We start from the raw sequence: 13213 nt of genomic DNA on the forward strand, positions 1-13213 counted from the left end.
CCAACACAGGTAATATTTATCCTTCCTTTGTTCTGACAAACATCCCTCATCCGATCCTGCGTACGCGGCCTGGCGGTCGATTTGTGGCTCTGCTTCTCGCATGGTCGCGGTCGTGGCCCGCAGTTTGGGGCTGTTGGTATGAGCCCCGTTTTCCAAATAACCGATCGGGTGGGATCAGTCGGTCAACTCACGGCTTCTTCCGTGTGTGCAAACGAGTACGATATTCTTGTTCGATCCCATCACAGGCATTGTCGCACACAGTGTGCTTGGAAAAGTTGGCAGAATCCCATGATTGAGGAAACGGAATACGATGGATAAGGGCTCGTCGCGGCAGGGAAGCGGAGGTGCTCGTCTCCCACCAACGATAAAATCCTGGCGGACGAATGCAGCATCTCACCACCGAGCATATCACACGCGAACGTCGATGCCGGAGGAAGCTGCGTGCTCCCTCCGAGTACTTTCAGGAGCACCGGATCTCAGCCGTTGGACTGATCTGTCTCCCATTGCCCGCACAGTGCGCGCGGACAGAGTTACGCTTGTGTTTTGATGTATTCGTTGTGACAAACACTGGTCAGGGACGGACCTGATGTGACGGCGACGCAGCCCTCCTCCTTCTCCTCTCTGCCCCCTCTGTCATTTGAGGGTATATGACATGGGCACTCCGCTTGCCACTGGATTCAAGCTGCTTGATCACAGGGCGCAGTCCAACACGACCTTGATGACCTTGCTTCCGTCCTGGGCGACCCGACTCTGCGCCGTCTGGAATGCCTCGGGCAACTTTGAGAGCGGGAACTGGTGCGTCACCAAGCGCTCGAGGTTGCGGGCGACTTGGATGCCGTGCTCGGAGCTTGTGAGGGCCTCAATCGCCACCCGGAATTCGCCACAGCGGGACGAGCGAATGTTCAGGCGCTTCTCAGCCAGACGCTGCAGCAAGCTCGCCTCGGACGACAGCGATGGCGACGGCTCATCAGCGGACCGGGACGCAATCAGGAAGGCGCCTCGGGTCCGCAAGAGCGAACGGTCGTGAACCGGGTTGGGCCGCATGACAGCGTCGATCTCGGCCTCGTTGGTGACGACGACCAGATCAAACCGTGGGAACGGCGAGCCCGATTGCGCGAGGCGATCCCGGCCCTCGCCGCTCTCGATCCAACGGTCGTATTGGGCGACGCTGTCGGCCGAGCCATCCGCGAGCGCAAAGCGATACACCTTGCGGCCGGTCGACTCGATCTGCGCGACGACAGCGGCATCGACGGACGACGATACAAGGACATTGGGATTGCTGGGGGCCGTGTGGGTGGTGGACGGCAGGTTGGTGGCGCTGACGGCGTCGAGACGATGGCGACGGTCACCGGCATGCCCAGACCAGGCAAACTCGAGAGCGTCCAGGTCAAAGTTGACGACGGCCATTTCGTCCACAACGAGCTCGGTCAGATGCTGCAGGCCCAGCACGGGCTGGCCATGGGTGCTCTTGAGATGGACTTCGCGGCGGGCAAGACGGAGGGCGGCATCGAAGCCATCAGGGCTGCCAGAGGTGTCAAAGACGACATCGAAGGACTCGGCGATGGGCGAAGCTGAGCTCGAGAGGACGACGCGGTCGGCGCCAAGACGAGTTGCTTCGGCAGCATGAGCCATGGTGCGCACGATGGCGGTGATGCTGAACGGCCGAGGGGAAGCCGAGCCGTATTGCTTGACCGGATCATCGCCGCCAGCCAAGGAGGACGCTGGTGATGCCTCCTGGGCAGAAGCAGAGCCCCGGAAGGCCACCAGAGCCGCGATGGTCAGCAGGCCAAGGCGGCCGGCCCCCAAGACAGCGACACTATCGCCTGCTCTGGGTTGCGAGCAGCGAACGCCATGCAGGGCGGCAGCAAAGGGCTCGATCAGGACGGCCGAAGTCACCGAAAGAGTGTCCCTTGGAATCGGAATGAGGTTGCCGAGCGGCACGATAACGTACGGGGCCATGCCGCCGGGCCACTGGTTGATGCCAAAGGTGATGCGCTCGGGGCATTGCGACGGGATGCCGGTATCCGTGCGACAGTATGCGCATCCGCTCGAGGAGCCGCAGCCATGCGAGAGATGCGAGTCGTTGATTTCGACGACACCCAAGCGGGCGGTGCGCGAGCCGTCGACTCCAACATCGGCGGCATTCTCCTCCGAAGCATCGCCGCCGACTGCAGAGTCGCTGTCGACCAGGCTCACGACGACCTCATGGCCAATGATCTGCGGCAGCGGATAGGGCAAAAAGTGCCGGGCCAGATCGGTGCTGCAAATGCCGCACCGGAGCGTCTTGACGATGGCATAGTCGCCGTCGAGGGTCAGATGCAGTTCGCTGTTGCGCAGGACCTGGATCTGCTTCTCGGCCGATCGCACGTACTCGTACTGAGCTGTTCCAAAGGTGCCATCGGACAAGAGCTCGTGAGCAGTGAATGATACAGCCTTGGACATGGCGGAAACGATGACGGCGATGACGGCGATGTGGCTGTTGAGATGGAGCTCAAGCTGGCGGCAGTGTGGCTGTTGAGATGGGTCGGGAGATGAGTCTGCAGATGGGCCTGGAGATGAGTCGAGATGTGGCGGAGCAGGCTGGCTGCGCGTTCGGATTCTGTGCTCGGCGACGGTGCACGGAACACATGTCCATTCCAGTCACGTGTAAATGTGGCCACGTGATCGTCTCGCTGGGCGACAGAGAGCAGCCCGGCGAGACCGCTTCTCGGCCGCCGATGGCTGTCGTTGCCGGCCAGGGAGAAAAAAAAAGTGGTCGGTGTGCTGGCCGAGGATCGTGTGTCCGTTCTCCGCCTATCCTGATCCTGCGTGCTGGCAGCCGGACCTCCCGATCCAGGATCGCTCGCAGCGTAAGTGACTGCAACGAACAGAGTTGGCCTACATCGAGTCTAGGGGCGAGATCGACTCGGACAATCACCTCTTGCTTGGGAGAGGCTGGGGGCAACGCCGTGCTGCAGAGCCATGGGTTCTGAGGAGTCTTGGGTGGTGGTGGTATCTGTCGCCTGGAGAGCCATGCTGACTGTCTGCCACCTTGGCTCACTTCTTGACGCAACCTGGCGAAATGCATCCGACTCGGAACCATCGATGGATCGACGGTCTGACTTGACCATTCGGCTGCACCACTTTACTGCACCACTCGACTGCATCTCTGGGACCGAACTGTGCGGCTGCGGACGACTGAAACGACCATCCTCCACGACACCGCCTGGGCAATCTGCTCAAATCATGATCCGATCGCACGCATTGCATCGCATCGCATCGTATCGCATCGCGTCACATTACATCGTACCGCATCGCATTACATCGGATCGGCCATCCCGCAACGGTCAACAGTCAAGCACCGTTCGCCGCTCCGCCATGATCTTGTCGACTCTCTCTGCCGTCGCCCAGCGCCTCGCCTCGCGCCCGCTGCTGCCGGTCTCGACCCCGATTCTCGCGCCCATCTCAAACTCACTACTGGCAGCCGGCTCAGCCGCAGCCCCGTCTATCTGGGCCGGTGCAATGGCCATGCCATCGTTGTCGGCCCTGACGGCGCCGTGCACATGCATGCAGACCCGAGGATACAAAGTCAAGACCTCGCTTAAGAAGCGATGCGAACACTGCTACTTTGCCAAGAGACGCGGACGTCTCTATGTCATTTGCAAGGAGCACCCCCGACACAAGCAGCGCTCCAAGTAATCAATAACAATCTCTCATTCTCAAATGGCGTCCCAAATAACAGCTGCATATGGCAGTGACAATGTGGGCAAGGAAAGGCAAAGTTGCTGGAAACACATGGTGGATGGTGGTGAGAATCGTGGGGAGGTGCAGGGCAAGAGACGGGGAGGCACGGCAAGGGAAATCGCACAAGTATCAATGGCACATGCGCGGTCAATCGAAACGGCATGGTCATGGTGCATAAGGGCCGCTTCATGATTCCTGTCAGAGATCGGAAGGATCTGGCTCATTGAACTCGAATCAAGCAATGCTCATCATCGCCATCGAGACCCACACGAGCCACCAGGATTCCCATCCCAAAAGAGGAGGCCACGCTCTTCATTTTTATAGGAGAGCTGTATTATTGTGTGCATCGTGGGACAAGCTGCAACGATGATGCACCCAAAGTCCACAACAGATGGGCATGTCCTGAGTGAGGCAAGGTTGTCTATGTTCCCAAAAGAAACGGTACCGCTGCCATGTGTGCAGCGTGTCTCCCATCAGAGAAAGAGAGATAGAGAGGAAAGAAAGAAAGAAAGAAAGGGATGCTTGCGAGAGAAAGCCGGGAAAGTGGAGAGAATCGAGGGGGAGGGGAGGGCAAAACCAGCCGCGGTGTAGTATAGTCGACCGATCAGTCAAGGGCGGAGCGACCAAGCGAAGTAACCAACAGATGACCTCCCCTGCCCTTGCTTCAGCGCGCTATCTGGCATATAAATTAGTGCATGCCTCGAATGAAGCATGACCCAACGAAACGTCAAGGAGGAAACTCGAAAAAAAAAGGAGAGGAGCACAAGAGGCGAGATGATGTGGGATGGAAAAGGGGGGGGAGAGGAGAGGAGAGATACACGCAGCGGCTCTGGAGTGCATCAACAACACAAATACGCAAATAGAAGACCGAGAGAACGGCTGAGACACCAAAGAGCCAAGAGATGAGCGAGAGGGAGTGTGTACGCTGCCAAGTGCACAAACAGTGAGGAGGATGCGACGAGCACAGAAACGGCTACATCAAGAACATGCCAGGAGCATCATGCGCTCTGTTACTTGAGCAACCTAGCGGCGATATGAGCGCTTTCATATGCGGCGTCAGTGAGAAGGGTAAGAGGGAGGAAGGAGAGAATGTGAATGTGCACAACCTGCAGGTTGGGACTGCACAGAGAGAGTCGGGAGGGAGGGAAAAGTCGAGCGACGCAGTGACACACACTCTGTATGTTGACTAGCGAGGGAATAGTGGTCAACGGTGGTCTATAGCTGCGACGGAGACGGAGGTGGATGCGGAAGTGGTGGGAGGCTGCAAACTTGTGCTGGTGCGCGAGACCATCCTTCGGTGCAACGACAGCACACTCGGACACGAGAGCACAGTCAGGGAGAGCTTGCTTAAGCCTGAGCGGCAAAAGAGCCCACCACCCGCTTTCGCTTGGTGCACTTGTAGATGTTGTAGCCGAGGATGCCCAGGACGATGGCGCCGCAGAAGGTTCCAAGGTAGACCCAGCGCAGGATGATTTGGTGCTCGGGGTGGGCAAGGTCGAGGGGGTCGACGGTGATGCCAAGGAAGAATCTAGCAATGTTGTAGCCGACACCGGCAAAGATGGCCAGGTTCCAGATAATCGGAAAGACGTACTGCTGCCACTTGGACATCTTGGCGCCGAAGCGGGAGGACGTTCCCCATCCGTTATCCCAGAGGAAGAGGATGGCGTGGATTTTGGCTGCCGATGCGAAACCCAAATCATGTCAGTCGCGACAGCACGACAGTGGTGCATTTGAGCAAGTGCGAATTGCGCACACGATAGCAGAGACGGGTGCGCACGTTTGTGGTGCATGGATATGGGGATGGGTATGGGAGGTCCAGCAGGTGAGGCCGCTGAGGCAGTGTTCCGCCAGAACCGAACAGCAGAAGCAAGATGCATGCATGAATGGCCTACCGAGCATGAGACCGTGCAAGTACAGGAATCCGTAAAAGGTCACCAGGAGGAACTTGACATTTTTGGTGATGACCACAGCATAGAGAGACTTGAGGAAGCCCATGAGCAGCAGGATGTTGGCCCAAGTGAGCAGCAGCCGAAGACTCGACTTGGGGTTGTAGAGGACAGTGAAGAAGGCGTACATCAGGATCCACGGGTAGATAAATTGGAAGAGCAGCTCGTATCTGGAAGGGACGGCGGATGCATTAGATTGGGAGCAAGTGGCAGAGGTGGCCCCACTTGTGTATTGGGACAGCCACTGATGGAGATGCGCTGTCACTTACGCCATCCACAAGCTATGACGGTGGAACCAGCGAGCGTTGAAGAGGGCCTCTCGGTAGAAACTCTTGCTCCAACGGGTCTGCTGGACAATCCATCGGATGAACTGGGTCGGGGTTTCGGTCAGACACCAGGCATAGTGAGTGTAGACGACCTGCTGGCCAAGCTTCAGTGTGAGGTTGGTCCTGAAGGAGGAGATCGCAGGACAGAGGGATCAGTATTCGACAGGCAGGCGACACCACACACGCCACCCAGATATCGATACATACAAGTGACGATCGTCTCCGTAGGTGCACTGAACTCCAAGGAACTTTTGGCTGACCCAGGGTTCGATGATCTCGCGGATGATCTCCGTTCGGTAGATACCGAGGGGTCCAGAGACACATCCAACACACTTGTGGAAGGACTGGCAGGCTCGCTCAACATTAAAGGCTCCCCAGTAGCGGAGTGCCGAGAGGAAGGAGATCCAGTTGTCGTCGTTCCAGATGCGGACGTCGCCGGTGGCAGCGCCGACCTTGGGGTCGTCGAGCATGAAGGCAAGCTCCTTGACGGCGTTGCAGTCCAGATAGGTGTCCGAATCGGTGACCATGATGGCGTCGGTGGGGATGCAGCTGAGGAAGACATGGAAGCCGCAGTACATGGCGTGGCGCTTGCCGCCGTGCTCTGGAGCGAGTGTGAGTGTGAGTGTGAGGATTGCACGAACGACAGTCAGTGGCCGGCAAGTTGGTTGATCACGGCGGTGGCAGCCACGGCCAGCAATCGGCAGCAGCGGATAGGGCCAGATCGCAGCACATACTCTGCAGAATGCAAATGGGGCCCTTGGCGCCACGCAGCTCGGTGTACAAGGCCTTGGCCTCTGGCGACTCTGAGCCGAGTTCAGGCATGTTGAAGCCAGGCACGATCACAGTGGCATCTGGGCCAAAGACCTCCTGGAAGATTGTGCCCATGTACTCGTCCTCCTTTTCGTCGCCGTCAACAACCATGATGATGCCTACGGGTGGCGGTAGCGCAGAAATGGGCAAGGATCAGCCGAGCGCTCGAGTGGACCAGAATTAACAAGCAGAGGATGGATGCGGGTTGAACAACTCACGGCGAAGGTTGTCATACTGCAGAGCCTTGCAACTCTCGAGACACTGGCGGTAGAGCTCGGGGTCCTCGCGGTAGCCGACAATCAGCACACCGGTTGCGAGACCTCTCCAGTTCGCAGGGCGGTTGCGGACCAGCCGGTTGACACGGACTCGGTTGGCCTGAGCAAAACAGCCCTGCACAAAGTAGTGGAGGACGACAAACAGGCCGTAGAAGCCCAGGCCGAGGGCCACAACGTTGCTGCTGATGATGGGAATGTGCAAGGCATATCCTGTGGAGCCATACAGCAAACAGCAAATCGTTCATGAGAGGGAGGACCGACAAGGATGTTGGGCAGGCGGAGCAGCGAAATAGAGTTCGTTAGTGTTTCGGCATTGGCGAGACAAAGCACAGCAGAGGCCAACGTGGCCAGTCCGCGACGGAGCGAAGAAAGTGATCGGAATGAAGAGGACGAGCCCCGCCGGCGAAACAAGGGCAGCCGCCGATAAGACAGTCCGCCCGGTACTGCCGACGGGGGAGCAAGACAGAGTCGCGAGGAGTCGGGAGGACAGGCTCGGCTGCGGAAGCGACAACACAGAGGCCAAGAGGGGCCAGCGAAAGCAGTCGGATGGTGGTCGGCGGCTGCGAATAGATGCAGGAGGGCCGTGAATGGGACACAGAGGGGAGCGGGAAAGGAATGGGAGGAGACCGAGAGCGGCGGGAATGGACGGCAATACAGGAGGGGAGGGGAAGGCCGAGGCGGCAGTGTTCGAATCCTGTCCATCGGGGGGACTCACCGATGATGACGGGCAGAATGAGAGCAAAGCCGGCCGAGAAGGTGAAGAGGATCTTGAACCACTTCTCGAGTCTGGGCTCCTTCTTTTTGTTGAACCTGCGGCTGCCGGTGCCGCCGAGCCGTGGTAGCGACAGCGTGCGGAAGCGGTGTGAGTGCTGGCGAGAGGCCGTTGGGTATTCGGTCATGTCTTTGGCGCCGTCGACGACACTGTCGGCGGCAACCATGGTCTGCTGGCTGGAGGACATGGAGCGGATGGAGGGGTCGAGAGATGGAGGAGAGTGCTTGACGTCCTTGAGCTCGACCGAGAACGGGTTCATAGCGCGGCAGGCAAAGGAGGCGAGACGGCGGCGGTGGGAGGGGGCTTTGAGGATGTGTCCCGGTGATGCGCACGACAACCCAGGGGAGGGGAGGTGATGCCGATGGACGGGTCCACGGGAGACGAGGCACTGGGCGGGAGAGAGACGGCGACGAGCAGGCAGAGCCAAGAGCAAGTGCGAGTCCAAGGGCAAGTTCAGAACCAAATCCAAGACCGAGTCCAAGACCGAATCCAAGCCAACGGCGACTTGAAAAGCGACTCCAAAAGCGACTTAAAAAGCGACTTAAAAAGCGACTCCACAGCCCCGAACTGCCGATTCTCCCCCCCACACCCGCCGCCCACTTTGCTTCCGAGAAGCAAGCGCGAGAAGGCTGTTGCCGACCCCGCCGCGCCGCGGGCCAATCGCCGTCGAGCCAGTGGCGCGTCGTGTCTTTGGATTGTTCCTGCCCGCGCTTGGCGTCACACATGTACCACCGCCCGCGCGGCACCTGAGCGCTCTGTCTGTGTGCCCCTGCCAGCCGCCGTGGCGCTGTGCGACGCGCTTCCCTGCTGCGCGCCGGCGACGCGTCGCGCAAAGACAAGCGGCATCCGCATTGGTTGCTCTTTGTCGGCCCGCTCGGCCGCCCATGGGATCCCTGGGTGGCCACAATACGGCTGGCCAGCGGCGTCGGGACTGTCGGCGAGCTGCGGTGTGCTGTACTGCGTTGCGCTGCGAGAGTGGCGGCGATGGACGGCATCGATGATGGTGCTGCTACTCGCACGATGAACATGATACTTGCAATATGGTGCTGCTACTCGCAATATGAGGATGATACTTGCAAGATGAGGCAAAGAAGCTGGTGTTTCATGTCCTGGCAGCGGATGCTTCTGTTTGTCGCAAACAGGATCGCTCGCGCGTCTGTCCTTGTGGCCTGGGCCTTTGCCTGGGCCTTTGCCTCGGCCCTTGCCTCGGCCCGTGACCCGCCGCCCTGTTCCGCACAGTCAGCCTGTGCTGCCGTCTGTCTCAGCTTCCGCGTTGCACAGCGCTTCAGACTCCCCCCCCCACCCGCCGTGCGCCTCTGCGCCGTGATTGCTCGGGGTGCCTGGTGGCGTGGGATGTGTCCACCGCGACGGCACACCGGCTGGCCCTGTGTCGACTGTGCGCCAAACCTTGGCCGTTGCACACCTTGGCTCGGCAGACACAACCTTCCCCGCACATACGACAAGGCGCGGCCTTCCCCCTTCCGTTCCTTCCGCGCACGCAAGGCTTGGGCAGGTCAGGATTGGTGTCAGCATCGCCATCAGCATCGCCATCAGCATCGCCATCAGCATCGCCATCGGCATTGCCATCTGTGTCTTCATTGCCATCAACACCGCATTGGCGTTGTCTTCATGCCCCTCCCTTCCCCTCCCCAAAAAACCATGATCGAGCTGGCTTGCAGTCCGGCGAGCACACCCGCTGGGCCGTGTTCTCGGCGCTCATGTCGCTCTGCATATCTCCGCTCCTCTAGATCTCTTGCGGCTTGTCCGCCTTGCGCCGTCAGCTTCCCCAGATCTTGCCCCCGCCGCAGCGGCCGCATCCGCCGAGCTGAGCTTGCTTCTTCCTAACCGGCATTGACCCTGCGTGCATGCAGCCAGACATGAGCAAGGATCAGCATCGATGCTTCGTGCGTCAGAGATCCGGACAGACCCAGACTCGGATCCAAACGCTGCCCGCCGAGCGCAGAGGGCCCCGACTCGCGATCGGGAGAATGCCACCGCCGCCTCGCAGCGGGATGGAAGATCGCCGCCGCGGACCGCCAGACACGCGCGTGCATCGATCGGAATCTTGGGACAATCATGCCCCGTCACCGACGGTCTGCCGTCCACATCCTTACCAGTGCTTCAGAACAGAGTCTCCGAGCTCGTCGACGGCATCCTCGATCTGGCTGGGATCGAGTGCAAGTGCCATCAGACGGAACTCTTTCGGGCATTGCCCAAGGCTCTGCGTTGGCTTGATGAGTTCAATCGACTGCAGGTTCTCGAACGACTAAAACGGGCGAGCCCGAGCCATGCGGCAGAGTGCGGTGCAGTTCGGTCAGCGCGAGTCCCGTTATATGCTCCGACAAGGTGCGCACAGGCGGCAGGGCATTTCCAAGATCTTGTCCAAGATCGGACTCTGTCCGCCGCTGCCTGCCATCGACCTCGGTAGATACCGGCCAAGTCATCCTTTCCTTGATCGTATCCCAGCCCTCACATGTCACCCGGACTTGCCTTGAGGGCCACGGGCTTCCGAAACAGCAGCTTGGACGCACCCGCCTGACTGCGGTTTCGATAGATGTAGGCTTTGAATTCGTCATACACCATCTCAAAATTGAACTTTGTCACTTCTCGGTAGACGAGCTTGCTGATCGCAACCAACAAACACAAATCCAGGGTTGATAGTCCTGTCGATGAACAGATACGATTGCCGGCGCGTCGGATCAGAATGGAGCGACTTGGTGTGGATATTGGCTGATTGGTTGCGCCCTCCCCACTTACACACACATACCTTTCATCAGCTGCTTGGGCTGGTCAGCCAGCTGTGCTCGCACAGATTCAATAAAATCGCCGTGCGAAAGATACGGTGTTGCCTTTGAGAGATGCAACACCGGCGTCATCTAGAGCGTGAATCGGATGTAGCCATGGAATCAGTATCTCGAATCGACAGAGTTCATGCGCCCGACTATCCAAACGTTGTCGTCTTTGCAAGCACCGTCAACATACACAAATCAAGTTCAAGAGCCGCGGATTGCGCGTGAACTCAAATACGCTCTTCAGCAAGCGAGTGAACTGGGTATTGGAGAATAGCGCCTGTACGAACGCACGAAGCAAGCATTTCAGTCATATCCGTCAGCCATTAGCCCTGTCCGATGGCTCAGTGATGTCGCTGCATCATGTTGGCATCGATGCAATTGTCCCGTTGTGCAGCGTAACGTACCTGAACATACGAGTTGAACGAGTCGAGATACTCAGCACTGTGGATATCTTCTTGGCGCAGTGTGAGACAGTTTTGCATGATCGAAACAAAGCCTTCGTACTTTATGGGCGAATAGAAGCGGATCTGCTGGTGCGAGAACCGCGACTTGACTCGCTTCTCCAGCATCTCAATAGCGTCCTGGAAGCCGAAACAAAAGACACCACAGTCAAGCGTCAGTACGCGATATGTAACCTGTCTCTCCTCGATCATCGAGTCCAAGACCATGGTCCATCAGCAGACCCAAAGTCACACACCACACAACCATAAACTGGCCTCGTGCTTCGACTGTGCTGACAGGGCTCTCCACAGACACGCATCCACAAACTGGGCAAAACTGAGGCGCACTCTGCTTACCACACGGCACGTTACTCCGACCACGGCGACAGAGCCAGCGCTGTTCTGGACAATGTCAAAGAGATTGTAGAGCAGCGACTGCTTCTGGTTCCTGGAGGCAAACAGATCGAACTCTTCGATGATGATCACGACAGGGATGGAGCTGCTCTTGGATTGCGGGCGTAGTGCCGTGAGGACGGTCGAAAGGCATTCGGCAAATGAACCCTGGTGGCAAACAAAACATACATAGTCGGTCGTTTGTGTCAGCCGTAAAGTCTTTCAGGCTGAGCAGTTTCCCTCCTCGGCCCGAGTGCACTTGCGCGCATCAACGCCCCTACACTACCGCTCAGTACAAGCGGCTCGCTCGAGAAGTGGCTGGCCACGCTTACAATCTTGCGATCATAAATCTGCTGCTCCAGATTCATTTGGCGAACAATGTCCTTCAGCGCGATCTTGTCCTCGGTGTGGATCAGTCCATTGAGGTGGATTTCCATGAACGACTTTGACGAGCTGTCGGCGTTGTCTCGAAACGCCTCCAGGGCCTTGCGGAGGGTCTGGGTCGAGTGAGCCAATGCCCCGCGCAGACAGGGATGATAAGCATGACAGATGCAGAGCCTGCAGAGGGAAATTGGGAGTGCATCCTGCTGCTGTCGTGCAGCAATATGGCCGGCATCGAGACCGGCTGAGTGGCCGGGAGAGCACGGGACGGTGGTGAGACTCACCATCGACTTGCCGCTTCCTCGATCGCCGACCAGGAGGATGCTGTTGCTTTCTCCATATCGGATCGTTTTTTCGAGGAAATCATGCAGCTTGCTGGTGCCCAACAGAGTAACGTCGGTGTCAGCATCTTGACGGTGTGGCGAGGATGACAGGCAGACACCACAATCCAAGCCAGAGGACTCTGACAACGAGCAATCTCCGCAGCCAGCCCAGTGATTCAGAATAGAGGTTCCGTCGGCCACTCCAGTCGGTCACTCCAGTCGGCCACTCCAGTCGGCCACTCCAGTCGGTCTCGGCCTCCTCTGTGCATCCGATTGCGATTGGTTGCTGCCTACCGGCTCTGGTCCTCGAGATCGACGAGCTTGGAAGGAGTATGGGTCTCGGATATGCGGCTCCAGATCGCCCGCTGGGCCATGTGGATGTCCTCGAGCCCAACGCCAGAGTCGGACTGCTCCAACTGAGCCTCGATCTCGCTCATCTCCTTCTCGGAGGCACTCAGCCTCGCCTTGAGCCGTGGTGCTCTGGTCGACGGCGAGCCGTGCTTTGAAGGCGAGGCGACTGCAGTACTGGCCAGTCCTCTTGGTGACGTGCGAGTACCCCGCGATCGTTCACGATCGGATGGAGGGGTGTCGCTCGATGAGTCGCCGGAAAGCGCCGCATCGTCCGATAGCACCGACGACGACGACGATGACTCGGCCAGATCCTCGGTAGCTGTCGGCATAGGCATGGTCTTTTGCCGTTTGGGTGGTGATGCTGGTGACTGGATGAGCGTCCGTGATCTTGACCGGGTGATGCGCTGCTCCATCGCCTGGGTGGTCCGGGGTGAGGCGCTGGAACGGGATCTTGTCGAGGGCGGCATGGTGGCAAACGGAGAGGGAGGCGTGGCAGATTATGGATCCTCGGCGTGCGGAGATAAGCGCAGATGCAGGGCGGGAGATAGACAGGGATATAGACAGGGAGATAGACAGACGGGGCCGGAAGGAGGATTGCACGGGCAAGTATCGGAGCATCGGAAGCAGCGGAGAGGCCATAGCATGTGTGTGGGTGCGTGGCTGCAGCCGTCCCGGATTGCT

The 13213-nt window shown here is 58.7% G+C and overlaps 4 protein-coding genes across 4 annotated transcripts; 1 reads left to right on the plus strand and 3 right to left on the minus strand.

The window, feature by feature from the left end:
- Positions 1-470: 470 nt before the first annotated feature.
- Positions 471-2527, minus strand: BJ171DRAFT_258082 (uncharacterized protein). Its single transcript, XM_053106757.1, has one exon. It carries the CDS (start codon positions 2440-2442, stop codon positions 691-693), a length of 1752 nt encoding a protein of 583 aa, XP_052970019.1. The 5' UTR covers positions 2443-2527; the 3' UTR covers positions 471-690.
- Positions 2528-2732: 205 nt separating this feature from the next.
- On the plus strand, positions 2733-4025 carry BJ171DRAFT_258116 (ribosomal protein L36-domain-containing protein; the record flags this gene model as incomplete). The annotated part of the gene is made up of 2 exons (XM_053106758.1): positions 2733-2849; positions 3334-4025. Coding segments are annotated over 2 exons (462 nt in total), but the record flags the coding sequence as incomplete, so codon positions are not given.
- A 1045-nt stretch (positions 4026-5070) lies between these two features.
- On the minus strand, positions 5071-8039 carry BJ171DRAFT_578416 (nucleotide-diphospho-sugar transferase; the record flags this gene model as incomplete). Its single annotated transcript, XM_053113885.1, has 7 exons — positions 5071-5399; positions 5616-5839; positions 5939-6118; positions 6203-6596; positions 6730-6924; positions 7024-7290; positions 7796-8039. The coding sequence occupies 7 exons, from the start codon at positions 8037-8039 to the stop codon at positions 5071-5073; spliced, it is 1833 nt and encodes a 610-aa protein (XP_052970021.1).
- Positions 8040-9413: 1374 nt separating this feature from the next.
- On the minus strand, positions 9414-13140 carry BJ171DRAFT_492129 (origin recognition complex subunit 4 C-terminus-domain-containing protein). The gene is made up of 10 exons (XM_053109784.1): positions 12476-13140; positions 12143-12233; positions 11810-11974; positions 11442-11645; positions 11049-11225; positions 10835-10921; positions 10620-10728; positions 10343-10515; positions 9967-10118; positions 9414-9709 (listed from the first exon to the last, which is right to left on the minus strand). The coding sequence occupies exons 1-10, from the start codon at positions 12997-12999 to the stop codon at positions 9694-9696; spliced, it is 1698 nt and encodes a 565-aa protein (XP_052970022.1). The 5' UTR covers positions 13000-13140; the 3' UTR covers positions 9414-9693.
- Positions 13141-13213: the final 73 nt, after the last annotated feature.

This window comes from Polychytrium aggregatum (genome assembly GCF_025602895.1).
Source record: "Polychytrium aggregatum strain JEL109 chromosome Unknown BJ171scaffold_6, whole genome shotgun sequence".
Lineage (NCBI taxonomy): Eukaryota > Fungi > Chytridiomycota > Chytridiomycetes > Polychytriales > Polychytrium > Polychytrium aggregatum.

Excerpts from the sequence above, each read along its gene's own strand:
- BJ171DRAFT_492129 (XM_053109784.1), bottom strand. The coding sequence starts at position 12,999 with ATGCCGCCCTCGACAAGATCCCGTTCCAGCGCCTCACCCCGGACCACC. Across the intron at positions 11,975-12,142 it reads GAGGAAGCGGCAAGTCGATG|ACCCTCCGCAAGGCCCTGGA; the intron begins GTGAGTCTCACC and ends CACTCGACCCAG. Across the intron at positions 10,922-11,048 it reads CGTTCAACTCGTATGTTCAG|GCGCTATTCTCCAATACCCA; the intron begins GTACGTTACGCT and ends GCGTTCGTACAG.
- BJ171DRAFT_258082 (XM_053106757.1), bottom strand. The coding sequence starts at position 2,442 with ATGTCCAAGGCTGTATCATTCACTGCTCACGAGCTCTTGTCCGATGGC.